The 15,450-nt window shown below is 45.2% G+C and overlaps 1 protein-coding gene across 3 annotated transcripts in view; it reads left to right on the top strand.

Moving 5' to 3' along the window:
* Window positions 1–15,450, top strand: part of DLGAP2 (DLG associated protein 2) — an 862,351-nt gene that overhangs the window by 95,697 nt on the left and 751,204 nt on the right. For 2 of the 3 annotated variants that reach the window (XM_032413747.1, XM_032413748.1), the window contains exon 2: window positions 12,776–12,883. The exons of the other annotated variant lie outside the window; for it this stretch is intronic. In XM_032413747.1, coding sequence (XP_032269638.1) covers window positions 12,869–12,883 — 15 coding nt within the window. In that variant the 5' untranslated portion in view covers window positions 12,776–12,868. The remainder of the gene's footprint in view (window positions 1–12,775; window positions 12,884–15,450) is intronic. 3 annotated transcript variants of the gene reach the window in all.

The following is a 15,450-nucleotide window of genomic DNA, read 5'->3' as shown; positions in this document are numbered from 1 at the left end:
AGCGGGCTTCCTACTCACTTTGTGCCCATCGGTCAGGGAGGCAGCGGCTTTCCTACTCACTTACGGTTTTGAATGTCACGTCCCTCTTCTCACTAAGGAGGTTTTCCAAATTAGAGAATGCTGTATGAGAGGACGGATACGATTATTCTCCTTACGAAGTGGCCAAGACAAAGGAGAGCCAGACTGAAAGGAGTGATCAACAGAGACACTTACTGACCCCAGCTGTAAGATTTGGGGTGCATAAACCCCAGTGTTCCCCAGAGTGCAGATGCCTACTTATAACCCATGCACATGCCTCCACCCTGCATCTCCTAGCTCAGGCAGAGAACCTCAAATAATCTTGACTTACAGAATTTCGGCACCTTCTTCAGAGGGCATAATCTTCATAAACGTCCTGTTTTTGGAGTTTTCCTTTCTCTGTGACAGTCTTTGGTGACCTCGGATTTTCCCAATGGGCTGGTAGCACAGAGTGTTCGTGTTCTCTCCCTAAACACTAAGCTCACACGCTCTTGTTTTATGCTCACTGGAAGCCCAAAGAATGAGATTACAGTTGAGATAGGTCTGTTTTCTGTACAACCTCATCACTTTCCCCCGTATCTAAAAGGCAGTTTCTCGGTTCTCTCTCCTTACTGTTACCTCTTTTCCCTTTGAACACAAAGCTACCTTTGAAATGAGGAAGACAGTGGCTAACGGGAAATTAAGGAAGGGAAAGGGAGGTGAGTGAGCAGCAGAGGACCAGGGAGGTAAAGACAGCTGGAGCAGAAGCTCAGGAGGGCAGCTGAGACCTGGGATTTGTTACAGAATCAAACGCAGAGCAGACGGGTGACTTATTAGGTAGTTCAGAGTATTAATGATTGGCCCTGAAGTCAGATCTGAGATGGAGTCCGACTGTGGCTCCCCTAGGTTGTATCGGTTCGTGTGACCCAGCTCAGGGGTGCCCACCCAGTGGCGGATACCGGTCTCGTGGCTGGTGTGAAGCTCAAGGAGGATAACGTGTCCTGTGTCCTAACGTGACAGGGAGGTCCCCCGTGTACGTATCACCAGGTTGGATGGGTTGGATTTCTGCCGGTTGAATATAATCTACTGGGGATGTGCTTCTGTGTGCGGGCCCTGGGCGGGAGAAGGTGTGAACTGAGTTCGTGCGTATAGGTATTAAAGAAGGGCCTGTGTGGTGGCCAGTGATGGTGTGTTTCACCGAGGGAGGAGGGACCCAGAGGCTGACATGTACGGGTTATATTCATCTCTCTTGGTTTTCAGAATTTGTTCCTGGGTCTGCTGAGACCTGGGGAAGCCCCCTCTCTCCTATGGGAGGGAGTCGGCCCCTGGGAGAAGGGAATTCTAGCACCAGGGAGGACTGGGAATGGCAGCCCCCCTTCCCAGAACAGTAGGGAGCTGCCGATTGGGACCTGTGCCTCCAGGGGTGACCCTGGGAGAGGTAACTTGTGAGCTGCCCCAAGGTGGAATCCTCAGGCGTGTCAGTGAATGCCACTCAGAGCCCCCTTCTGTCCCCGCAGGTGCGTGACTGGGTAAGAGGCGGTGTTTCTCCAAAGCAGAGGTAGGTGCACAGGCTACCCCCAGAGCAGCCCACCAGCTCATGACCCACCGTAAATTCGCAGTGGCTATTACCCTACCCTAGGTCAATGCACGCCTAATTTACCCTATCGTAACATTTGTACTTAACACTCAGTACCTTTCAAAATGGTACCTTGCAAATTAGAATTTCTTCTTCACATTTTATGCGTGCTAGCTGTGTCCTCATGTGGGCCCGCGTCTGGTGGTTTGCGGCTGAGACACCATTTGAGATCTTTTCACTTCTTCTTAGACCCCTGATTTGATCTAAACTTTTATTGCTCAGGAGATAACTTGCTGAGTATGGGTTCACACGCACCCTCTCACGCAGCGTGTGCTGCTCAAGTCACGCACCCCAGGTGTCTCGGCCCCTCCGGCTTCTGTCTCAGCCAGCATGGTCCTGCCGGGTTTGAGGTGCCCGCTTCGTGGCAGAGCTTTGGGGAAAAACAGGACTATGGATAAAAGTCCTTGCTGTTGTTCTAGAACGTGTTGGAGTGCCTGGGTTGTTCAGTCAGTGAAGCATCTGTCTTCAGCTCAGGTCATGATCTCAGGGTCCTGGGATCGAGTCCCGCATTAGGTTCCCTGCTCAGCAGGAGTCTGCTTCTCCCTCTGCCCCTCCCCCTGCTCATGCTTGCACGTGCACGCACTCTCTCTCTTTCTCTGTCTCTTGCGCGTGCGTGTGTGTGTGCACACACTTCCAAATAAATAAATAAAAATCTTAGAATGTGTTTACTGCTCTGGGTTAACTTGAATTCAGTAACAAGTGGAGTTATTTTTCATGCGAGTAGATCTGTTAATAAGAACTAAGTGGCTTGGCTGACTGTCTATCCCTGGTCTCACTGAGGGCACGACTGGAGGATGGAGATGCCATCATTCTTCAAGCACAAGGAGGGGTTGTCAGGATTTCTTTGACTATCCTGTTTTGTTTTCTGCAATAGACTTTGTCATGGGAAGTACTGGTCTGTGGTCCTTCTGACTTGTTAAAAAGAATGGAGCACCCTTGTACCACTTTGTCTTGGTTTGTGATGCCCTAGAGGAACCCTGGACCGCAGTCAGGAGACCTCCATTGTGAACTTCAATTTGTAGCTGGCGATTTGTTCTAAATCCTTTCCTCTGTGGGAATCAGTCCTCCGGCAACATTGGGCTTTAGCTTGATCCACTCTCAAAGCCGTTTAAACTTGACTATTCATGATGTGGAAGGCACCTCTGAGTATCAGGTCTGCCTTCTCTTTGTGGAGAATGTGGACTTCACATGAACCTAATGCAGCTTACTGTCTCCATTGCTGACCTCTGCCTTTTCTTCCCTCCAATTCTACTGACTCTGGAAACACATGATAATTCAGTATTGTTCAAAATGCATCTTATAATGAAATTCTGCTTATTATCTTTTTAGTCATTAGTTAAGATATTAAGCAAAACATAGAGTTACTTCTCTGGCACACACCATTACACATCTTATGCTAATGGCAATACAACAATTATAAAACAATTGCAAATATGAAGATAGAAATATCTAATGCTCTGTTAATTGGATTTCACGCCCAGCTCTTTGCCACCTATGGTTTTTGAAGCACATTCTATAAATGAACCTCATTACACTGTAAATACAATTCTTGTTTATGACATATGCCACATCAGTTTCCCATAATCTTGTTTACTAAACAAATTTAGTACCATTTTCAACATGAGAATCTAAAAAGGTATGAGTTTTCTTATCCAACTTATTAATGATTTTTTGAACTGAAGACAGAAGAAGAAAAGCAGTTCACAGGGATTTGTGGATTGATGTCTTAATATTGTCACATGTTGGTTTCCTCACTCAGTCCTCATCTGGAACATTTCTGGCATTTGGAAACGTGCTTGTTTTACTTAGGGACACGTGTTTAAATGCAGTAGCCAGACTTGATTAGATGGCATTTTGTGAACAGTGGCATCCATGGGTAGCTGCAGAATTGGTTCTCCTGCTTTAATACTTGTGGAAAAGTAAGAGCTTGTGAGGAGACTCTAAGCTTGGACAGTGAGAGATCCTGCCCAGACTTTTAGCTCTGCTGTCTTGTTGTGTACGTCAGGATCCCGATCTCTCTTGGAATGCCCACAACATTACCACTGCCACATCCCTGTGTCCCAGTGCAGCCCAGGAACTTTGGAGGAAGCTAGCTGCATCACGTGGCTGTGGGTTTGCATTCCATTGGGCACGTAATCTGACATAAGTCTTTGAAATTGGAAAAGGGGTTTCAGAGAAAGAGGTTTCCTCTCTTCAAAGGCAGCTTCTGGAACTCACATTCTCTCCCTATAAGTGAGCAAAAAATCTCGGAGTTCTGAGCAGCCGTCCTGCCACCATGAGGCATAATCATCTTTGGGTTGTAGCTGTGATCATAAGGTACAAGGAGAAGACGTGATTCCCAAGTACTTGGCATCATGGAGCCAAGGCATCAAACCAACTCTGAGGCTCTGGACGTGGCATCCACATAGGCCAATAAAGCCAGTAAACCACCTTTATTATTAAGTGAGTTTGAGTTCATTTTTCTATTACCTGCCACCAAACACAATGTGATTGCTACTGAGATGTATATTGTCAGGGATCTCCAAGACACAGAACCGATAGGATGTGTATCTCTACCTATATCTCTGTCTAGATAGATTGATTATAGGGAGTTGGCTCACATGACTGCAGAGGCTGCAAGTCTGAAATCTGCAGGCTAGAGACCCAGCTGCATGAGTGTGAAGGGCCATGGATGAAGCCTCAGCCCTTGTATATGACTTTGTTCCAAGTGGCAGTGTGCATCCCTGTCTCGCGGTGTTCTGTGCTCCTCCAGCCTTGCAGGGACTGCTCTGCTCTCCTCCTGCAGAGCAATCAGAGTGGAAGATGGGGCAGTGAAGGCGAGAGGAGGAAGCAGGTACTTGAAAGAAGGAAGAATCAGTTTGTGGCAGAGAAGATGTAGTGTATTAGAGAAGGTAGTGGAGAGTGGTGTTCTTTTGCTAATAAAGAGATGCCCATGACATTTCAATTAAATCTGTAATCCTAGAGTAATGTGTTACATAGGGATCAGATAGAAACAGATGGAATTAAATCAGTGATGTGCCCTTGCTCTGGGTGCTAAGGAGACTGCATCAGGCATTGATAAAGATGGGGATAACAGATTATCAATTAGAAGACATCCATGGCTGGCTCAGTTGGTGGAGCATGTGACTCTTGATCTCAGGCTGTGAGTACAAGCCCCACATTGGGTGTAGAGATTACTAAAAAAATAAACTTAAAAAAATATCTCAAAGACTACATGAATATATGAACTAAATATCTAAGCTGGATGGAGAAATCAGATTGAAATTAAGACATGCAGCTGTGGAGTACAGGAAAAATTGAATTTAAGGAACAATAGTGATGATGCTAACACGCGTATACTAAAATTCCTATTTATAACATACTGATTGAATTTAATAGTGCTTTTGAGTATATATTTTTGTATATAAAATTTCTGTAAACACAGAAGCTTGCTATTAAGTGGGTGCCTGTAATTTAATGCTTAGAGGAAAAAATAGTGCTATCATAGCACTTACCTGATAGTGTTGAATGACTTATTTTCACATTATTTATGTTTCTGTTCATACATTTCTGACCTTAGCCTACTGTGTGATATTTAGGATTACATCAGGTCAAGGTCTGTACACATCTCTGTGAACATGTTCTACTTTTTGTCCATGTGTGTGGAAATGTGGAAAGTGGTTAGTTCACATTTGTTGGAAAGAGGGGTGATGATTGCTTTGGCTGATGGGGTCCAGTGAGGGAATTACTGATCTCTGCATCATGTAAGTGCAAAATGGGATAAGTAGAATGACGTGGGATTGTCTTGTTGGCATTACTCAGTTATGCTTTGCCATCATCTTTTCTTAACTATAATAGAAGATATTTTTGTTATTGAGTAGATTACTTTTCAACCAACTAAACAGAATTTGACATTTCTATATTTTCTCATAATAAAGGAGCAGCAGAGCAGACATTATGTTCTTCAGTTCCATAGTGGTTCATATTCCTTTTTATTTTTTAATTTTTATTTATTTTTTTAGAGAGGAAGGGAGGAGGGACAAAGGCAGAGGGAGAGGGAGAATCTCAGGCATACTCCCTGCTGAGTGCGGAGCCTGATGTGGGGATTGATCTCAAGACCCTGAGATCATGACCTGAGCCAAAATCAAGGGGTGGACGCTCAACCAACCGAACCACCCAGGCGCCCTCATATTCCTTTTTAAAAGGTAAAAAGTACCTGAGATATTTTGGGAAGGTCAGTTAAAGTATTTGTGGATATTAGAAATTAGGTAGGTAATATTTGGTGTAATGTCTATATTCATGTACATATGCAGTAATCAGGAAAATATTTTGTGATTTGGAAAGTAGATTCCTATATTCATCTAATTTCTTTTTATTAGGGAAAATACCTTGTGTAAAATATAAATATGGACCATTCTCTGCTTTGCATTCTTGAAGCCTGTGTGTGTGTGTGTGTGTGTGTGTGTGTGTGATTTCTTAAAACCTAGTCTTTTCAGCACTGAAGAATAAAAATGGAAAGTTAAATTTATATTACAATTATGCAGTGCAATTCTAAAGGAGGTTTGAGGGTCTAAAAAGCTCAGAGGTGCTGATTAGACCCTCACCGAGGGGCCCGCTGTCCTGACCTGAACATTCTCCCTTGGGAGGTGGGGGAGCACCCCTTTCTCCCTCCCCCAGCTCTGCATACTCAGAAGGGCCCAAGAGTCTGAGGTCTTGCCTTTCTTCACTGATGGAAAGTCCATGTTTTCCTAGCCAATCAGGAAGAAGATGCTTGTCATCCTGCCCCTCAACTTTCTGGAGCCCGAGAAGAAAGACTCATGGCCACTTTGGGTGTGAGAGATGAGGGGACAGAGAGGTGAGGAAAGTAGGTGATCGAATGTACTCCTCACTTGAAAGACAAAACACACTGAATTACACAGGGCAGCCTGCTGTTAAAGTAAATTTAAAGGATAGACCAGAGGAAAACTCAGAAAAAGACCCTAAATCTCATCTATAAAATAGGAGTGGGATGCCATGAAAAAGGGAGAAATTTACAATGAGAATTTAGTTTTCTTTCTCCTTAAAATTAGGAGCGGTGAAAATTAGAACAGACATTGCCAACACCTGGATTAGTGTAACTGAATTAATAGGCCCACAGGTACACAGGGCATAAACTCTGAGGGCAAACATTCCCCCACCCAGGCCATGTTTGCAACATGTTTTGAGTCTTAAGATGTTCCCACCAATGTTCTGAGGACTTTACATGAATAACCCACTTAGTCCTTACAACTTCCTTACGAGGTGGGTCCTATTACTATCTCCACTTTACACATTAGGGAACATCACATCGTGGTTATGTAACCTACGTTCGGAGGCTATGTCACTAATGAAGCCTGTATCCTGGAGTTGGTACCCTGCTCGTATCCCTGTTTGCAGCCCGTGTATGGGGGGACAGCTATGCAGCAAGAGTAGGAGGTGATGTAGTTAAAAATATTATAAAAATTATAGCCCTTGAAATTAAAACTCAGACATTCACAGATCAGACATAGCTGAAAAAAATTTAGTGAACTAGAAGATGAAGCTGAAGAAATTTCTTAATACTAAGCACAAAAAGAACATGAGAAATCCCAGGGATGCAGTGCATAGATCCAAAAGGCAGAAAATGCTTCTGATAGAAGTTAAAAAAAGGAATAATGGGGTGAATCAGTATTTGTGATAAAATGGCTGATAATCTTCCCAAATTGATGAAAACTGTTTTCAGACTGAAAAATTGTACCACCTGACAAATGCCATATGATTTCACTCATGTGGATTTTAAGAAACAAAACAAATGAGCAAAAGGCAAAAAAGAGGCAAAGCAAGAAACAGACCCTTAACTACAGAGAACACACTGATGGTCACCAGAGGGGAGATGGGCCGGCGGGGGGGGGGGGGGGGGGGGGGGCGAGGCGTTGCTACAGGAAACAGGTGATGGGGATGAAAGCGTGCACCTGTCCTGATGAGCACCAGGTGATGTATGGAAGTGTTGAATCACTGTATTGTACACCTGAAACTAATATCACACTGTATGTTAACTGGAATTTAAAAACTGAAGTAAAAAAATGGATACAGAAAAATTGTACCACCTGCTAGGCCAGAGTAAAGACAAACAAGATGCACATCTTGACCCATCCTCATAAAACACCGCAGTATCCAGGGTAAAGGCAGAATCCTGAAAAACTTAGTCAAGAGAACAGAAATTGCTTATAGATTAATGAGAAATTTCTCAAAGGTAACAACAGGTGCCTGAAGCTATCTGTTGGATTTTTTGGATTCTATACCTTGTCTGTCATTCAATATTGAAGTCAAAATAAAGACCTTTCCAGACATACAAGGACCTGGACAGTTTACCTCACAGAGACCATGTTGAAAAAAAAATGAGAAGATATTTTTGAGCATGAGGAATAATGAACCCAGAAGGATGCTAGCCAAGAGATCGAGGACATATTTATTTATAAGTATTGATTTTAGGATAAGTAATACATTTTCCTTTGGTACCCACACAATAGTAATGTCAAAGCAGCTGTGCTGTGGGGAGGGCTTTGTGAACTTGGAGGCAAGTGTGAGCATCCCAAGTTGTCTTGTGTTCAAGAGGATATTGGAGATACTGATTAATGGCTTTGCTAGAAAAATACACGTATACTTGCATATGTTAAAACTGTGTGTTGGAGAAATAAAATATATAGGTACTAAAAAATCCTAGATAAGGAAAAATCCTATATAGTGAAAAATCCTATATAAGGCAGTAAAGAATAAAAAAGTACAAAGAAAAACAAATTAAGTGAACTATCAGGACAATGTAAGTCCCAGTTTATCAGTAATCACAATAAACATAGCTGGGTGAAACTCGAACATAAAAACAAATACTCTGTTTATTCAGATTGGATTAGATACAACATGGAATTTTTTTTTTATTTAAATTTTTTTATTGTTATGTTAATCCGCATACATTACATCATTAGTTTTAGATATAGTGTTCCATGATTCATTGTTTGTGCATAACACCCAGTGCTCCATGCAGAACGTGCCCTCCTCAATACCCATCACCAGGCTAACCCATCCTCCCAACCCCCTCCCCTCTAGAACCGTCAGTTTGTTTTTCAGAGTCCATTGTCTCTCATGGTTCTTCTCCCCCTCCGATTTCCCCCCCTTCATTCTTCCCCTCCTGCTACATTCTTCTTCTTCTTTTTTTCTTTCTTAACATATATTGCATTATTTGTTTCAGAGGTACAGATCTGAGATTCAACAGTCTTGCACAATTCACAGCGCTTACCAGAACACATACCCTCCCCCGTGTCCATCACCCAGTCACCCCATCCCTCCCACCCCACCCCCCACTCCAGCAACCCTCAGTTTGTTTCCTGAGATTAAGAATTCCTCATATCAGTGAGGTCATATGATACATGTCTTTCTCTGATTGACTTATTTCGCTCAGCATAATACCCTCCAGTTCCATCCATGTCATTGCAAATGGCAAGATCTCATTCCTTTTGATGGCTGCATAATATTCCATTGTATATATATACCACATCTTCTTTATCCATTCATCTGTTGATGGACATCTTGGCTCTTTCCACAGTTTGGCTATTGTGGACATTGCTGCTATAAACATCGGGGTGCACGTAGCCTTTCGGGTCCCTACTTTTGTATACAACATGGAATTCTTGATGTTTAAAAGAACATATGTTAACTATACTCCCATAAAACATATAAAAAAAAAGTATTCCGTATTCAACAACAACCACAACGAACATTAAAAAATGTCTTGCAGATAGCTAAACTTGGGCAAGATTTATAAAGAAAATTAAGAGAAAATTTAAGAATATGAAGATTAAGGTTGAAGAACATGATAGAATCACAAGTAGTTAAAAGGGCCATATAATCCGCAGAAATTTTTGCTGAGAAATTTGAAAATCAAGATGAAATGATTGGTTTTCTTGGTGAATATAAGTGACATAAGTTAATCCAACAAAAGCTAGAAAATGTGAATGGTCCATTAAAATTTTTCTTAGATGTTCTTTTATGAAAGTCACTGGATCGGTTTTATAGGTAAATTCTGCACAAACTTCTACAAATTGATGATTCTGTATTATCTTAACTAGTTCAGAGTTATAACCATCACTCTCTTTTAATGAGTAATTCCCAGACTTGTTAATATAGCAGAAAAAGGCTAATTTCACTTAATATAAATATAAATTTCATAAAATATTAGCAAATTGTGTCTAGGTATATATTTAATATGACCAAATGGGTTTTGTTCCATAAATGGAAGAGTATTTCAATAATAGCATCTCTATTGTAGTAAGATATAAGACGAGCATGTTGAAAAAACAACACACACATGGTTGTATCAGGAGACCCTGAATGACCTTGAAACACCATAGTAGCCACTTGGGATGAAATTCTAAGAGTAATGGCAGGACACTTCCTAAACAGGCTTCAGGTTATAATCAGAAAGCCCACAGCAAGCAGAGTAATGATTGGGGAATACTAAACTGTGGATCAAAGCAGCAACACCAGAATGGTCACTCTTGGCCCCAGTTATTCTGGGGTCTCCAGTTAAGGTTACATGGGAAAGCAAAAGACATGAAATGTTAGAAATGTCCAGTGGAAAAAGGAAGAGGCCATACAAAATCTATTCGGTAAGTAGGAACATGGAGGATGTAGAACAAATGTAAGATCTGTAAATAAAAATCATGAACTGTACTGTGTGTGATGGCAAAATGCATCCATTCTCAGAAAGAGTAAACCCTGCAGAACACCTTGGGAGAAAACAGGAATGCATAAGGTCTATAGGGAAGAAACCCCAAAACTATGAAATACTTGGAAAGGATATAAAACGTTACCGAGTGCTAGGTAGGGAGAGACCCTTTAATGGCAAACTCAGTATTAAAACCTATCGCTTCACTTCAGGTGTGTGAGCGTGTGCGTGTGTGATACATTTTCAATCAAATTCCTGTTTGGGGGGGCACTGAAGGTAGGGAGTGGGGATTTGATTAAGGGATAAAGTCAAGGCAGAAGAATAAATTTTAAGATTGTCTAATAAAGAGTTTTAAAGAAAATCTGAATGGTGGGCGTTCTGATCTCCTTAGAGAGGAACATCGGTCCCAATGCTACAGGAGATAAATTGACCTGTAGGACCGTCTTTTCTGTACAAGTGGCATTTTCAAGTTGGTGGAGAAAATATGGATTATTCAGCAGATCTATTGGGATAATTGGTTAGCCATTGGAGAGAAAATTTCTACCTCGCAACTCAAAGTTTCAAACACAGTAATGATCTAATCATTAGAAATAGCTGTAGAAATGCTAAAACAAAATGTAGTCAAATATCTTTTTTAAATCATGGAATTGGGAAGAGAAAATGATAGAAGCCCTTAAAGAAGGGTGTGATGGGGCGCCTGGGTGGCTCAGTCGGTTAAGCGTCTGCCTTCGGCTCAGGTCATGATCCCAGAGTGCTGGGATCGAGCCCCACATCGGGCTCCCTGCTCCGCGGGAAGCCTGCTTCTCCCTCTCCTACTCCCCCTGCTTGTGTTTTCTCTCTCGCTGTGTCTCTCTCTGTCAAATAAATAAATAAAATCTTAAAAAAAAAAAAGGGAGTGATAGACTTGGACATAAATCCCATTAAGTCCGTGTAAATTGCTGAAAGCCACCACTGCGAAGTAAAGGCATCAGAAGGCAGGAGGAGTGTTGCAGCGGGTGGTCTGGAATGTATACAGAGATGCTACATAGTAGCAACTGCCCCTAAAGAAGTAGACAAGTCTATGGAACAGGCAGTCTGCAGGGAAATATATTTGGTCAGTAATCATAACAAAAGTTTTTGCAAATCCCTGAGAACAGTGGGAAACTCTTCTTCCAGCAGAGACCTACAGAAAACCTGGCGATAGGTGACGTGGGCCCTGGCACACGTGTGTCCTGTGACCTGCTAAGGCCACTCCCAGAAGTGTGTTTGCAAAACACACTGAGAAGCGTATAGAAATGTGCAGAATTCCTAGCAGTTGGGAAAAACCGGAAACAAGCCAAATGCCCAACAAGAAGAGATCTGCTGGGTCCGTGTGAGTCTTCAGGCAAGAAACAAAGGAGAAATCCCTGTATGGGACGTGAGTAATGCCAGTGAGGAACAGAGTGTCGTTCTGGAACTTTCAGGAGGAGATGCCTGGGAATACACACGCAGCTTAGGTGACAGTCACCGCAGACATCCTAACGGGTACGGGAACCCGGGATTGCTTTCTGGTTTGCGTGTTCTTCACAGTCAGTATTTGTGGAGTATGCCTGCCGACCTAAAACAGCTGATTTTCCTACCTTGTGAGGCTCGTGCGTTTGAGTGGAAGCACGTGGTATCTGGTAATGTGTTTGGTCAGAGACTCTGGGGACGGAGTAGGTTTCGGAAGGTGAGTGCACTATGCAGGGCTTCTGGCCTCCATGGAAAGCTACGGAACACGAGTGTGGTTTCTGAGGGTGCGTGAAGTGTGTGTAGGTACGTGTTCCGTGATTGTGCCCACTCGGTAGGAACAAACGCACCGTGTGATGTTATCAACAATCCCCTGGAAGAGACCTGGTCCCCTTTCATCAGATGCACGTGGTGGTGGGGTCTGTACTAGTTTCCAATGAGAGAAGGAACAGAGAGGTTAAGAATTTATCAAAATACACGCTCTCGCACCCCTCAGATTCATCAGGGTCTGGTGCTGTTTTTCCCCTGGAAAGAGAAGGAGCAGTTGTTAATATTCCTGGTAGCGCTCTTGTTTCTTGGGGTTGCGGAGCTAGCCTGGCTTCACGAATATGGCTTCTGCCATCAGCTTATCTGAGAATCGTACCCTGGTTTAAAGCATGGTTGTACTATTTCTCTCTGGTTCTGTACCTTGAAGGTGGGAAAGCCACGTCTCGTCGTGTCATGCGCTGCTTGAGAAATGACCTCTTTTTCGCCATGGACACACTGCGCGTATATACCCAGCATTTCAGGGTCTTACTTAAGCCTTGCTGGCCTCACTTTTTATAGGCAGTTTCTCTGCCACATCGCTGTTCTCCGTTTTAATTATCTCCTGGTGTCATGTTGTCTGTGCCCATTCCATGTGTTTTTTTGTCCACGGTGGGAGTTTGCTTATGTTTTTTTATCATATTTTCCCCATTTCTATCCATTCCTCATCTTAGGCTTTGGCACCACGTGAGGCGCGGCCATAAGCCCGGCGCGGTTTCAGAGCACCAGCCGCTGGACGCCCTCGGCCTGCACCCAGCCCAGCCGTGATGGGGACTGCTCAGGTAATGTCCCTTGTGGGCTCCCCGCGCTCCGTGCGTCCGCGAGGGCCGGGACCCAGCGGGCCGGCGGTGGGACACGGGAGGGGAGGGTGCCTTCTGTTCGGACAGACGGGGTGACTCCTTGCAGGCGCCGTGTTTGTGGGGGATGTGGGGAGAGGCTCCGAGGAGGTCCGTGGGGTCTCCGTGGGGTCTCCGTGGAGGGCGGCAGGTGGTGGTAGGTGTGCTGAGCATGTGCGCGGGTCCGTGGCAGCCATGAAGGGAACTGGAACCCCCGAACGGTGCTTCTCCGTCTGTGCTCTCACTCCTTTGTGCTGGTAGGAGAGGCCACCACGTGGCATTGGTGGTGGTGGGTGATTTGGTGTGCGTGGGGGACACGGGAGCCAGGCGTGGAGCTGGTGACCGCGGAGCAGGGACGCACACGTCTGACTGCCACACATTCGTGAAATGCCCAAAGCTCCCGTGTGCTCAGGAAGGCCCCGCGGGGTGTGCCCACTGCTCACCTGCCTGTGAACACGGGTGCCGGCAGGGCTGTGACCTCCCCTCCCAGTGCCGGTGAGCACATCCCACAGCCCGCCGCAGCCTCCACACGCGGACGCTGTCGTTCTGATGGTTCAGGGGAAGAGAGGACGCGTCCACGGTGTCCCATCGCTCCGGAAGAGATTTGCGTGGATGAATGCGGTAAGATTTGGGTGGACCCTTTGATGACGCTGCTCTGTCCCCTCCGTCCCCTCATGTGTCGCTCGGGGGCACCTCACACATTCACATCTCTGTTCGCTAACATCTGCTTGGGCTTACTTGATATTCTCAGAAGGCGATGTTGACTTTGGGGTCCGTCCCCACAGCCAGGGACATGGTAGCCGTTCGGTGGGACTTCAGTTTTGTGTAAGAGCCTTCAGGGAGGTAGAAGACAAAATTCTCCTTTTATTTAATTTTTATTTTTCTTAATTTTTAGTGTTTTTTTTTTTTTTTTAAGTTTGTTTATTGATTTAAGTCATCGCTATACCTAGCATGGGGCTCGAACTCACGACCCCGAGATCAAGAGTCCTGTGCTCTTCTGACTGAGCCGGTCGGGCGCCCCAGGCTTTTCCTGTTAAACTCTCCCACCCTCTGCTTCAGCAGAGACCAGCCCTGAGGCCGCCTCAGGGCTCAGAATCAGGCAACCTCCTGGAAGCGAGGAGCAGACCCCTGCCTGTTTCCTCCACGGATTGGGTAGGGTTCTGGGTTGGGAAGAACAGAATTCACTCTGGCTTGTTTAGGCAGAAAAGGAATTTGTTACCAATGTTTAGGCAGAAAAGGAATTTGTTACCAAGGATATGAGGTGCACCCTCCCTTTCAGTGGGGCTGGATAAAGGGGTTCTGCGCTCGGCTGTCAGCCCCACCACCTGGGACCCAGCGTGACATGGGGAACACCCCCCAGGACGCTCGCTCCCCACTCAGGGAGCGCTGGATGGACAGAACGTTGGTGCAGGCCTGCCTCTGGGGACAGTCTGTTGTTGGTGATGTTGGGGTGCTCCTCCTTGGGGAGGAGTCCTTCACAACGTGGCGAGCATCAGAGGTGCAGGGCCATGCTCAGCGATGTGGGGCAGCGCATGTGGGGGCCATCGCCGGAGCCTGCGGCAGGCTGCCCACCATGCCCCCAGCTCTGTCCTCAGCTTGCACGGTGGCAGCAGTAACTGCCCCACGAGATGCAACTGTCCGCTATAATAAGGGGACAACACTTTGTCCCGAAGGGGATTGCAGAGGTGAGGGAGCTGCCACAGCTCTGGCCTCCCCTGTGACTCCCCTGCGTTGCTGCCGTGAGCCCGCTGCCGCCTCTGTCATCGGCCCGGCACCCACACTGGCCTTCAGTGGGCGCACCTGTGGCCGGACAAGGCCCTTTCCTTAGGTTCTTCCTTAGGACAGCAGAACTCCCACCTGAGGGAACGGTGCTAGCAGAGCCACGGAGTGTGGAAGGTATTCCTCACATTCTGAACTGCACAGTCCTGGGTGGTCGGGGCGGTCCTGGGTGTGGGGGATGTTCAGCAGCACCCCACACCTCCAACCACCGGACCGTGCCCTCCCTCCCGCGGTGAACACCAGACATGTCTCCAGGCGCTGCCGAGTGCCCCTTGAGGGAAGGTCATCCCCTCCCACCCCACCGAGAAACACCTGCGGTTTTCAGATGCACGGACATCAGGTTGCTCATAATCTTCCCTTAGTGTGCGTTCAGGATCTGAGAATCTATAATGATGCTGTTTCTCCGGTTCTGGATGCCGTGAATTTGAATTTTCTCTCCTTTTTTCCTCATCAGTCAGGTTGGTCAATTTTAATGATCTTCTCCATGAACCAGATTTTGGTGTCATTGATTATCAGTACTGTTTTTATATTCTCTGTTTCTCTGATACCTGTTCTGGTCTTGATTATTTCCTTTCTTCTACTTACTTGGGTTTTAATTTGCTTTAATTCGTGTTTTTTGTTTTTTTTTTTTTTTAAATTTTTTATTGTTATGTTAATCCCCATACATTACATCATTAGTTTTAGATTTAGTGTTCCATGATTCATTGTTTGTGCATAACACCCAGTGCTCCATG

Source organism: Phoca vitulina, unplaced genomic scaffold (assembly GCF_004348235.1).
Source record: "Phoca vitulina isolate PV1807 unplaced genomic scaffold, GSC_HSeal_1.0 scaffold15, whole genome shotgun sequence".
NCBI lineage: Eukaryota > Metazoa > Chordata > Mammalia > Carnivora > Phocidae > Phoca > Phoca vitulina.
Note: the sequence above shows the minus strand (reverse complement) of the source record. Positions and strands in the feature narration are given on the sequence as shown.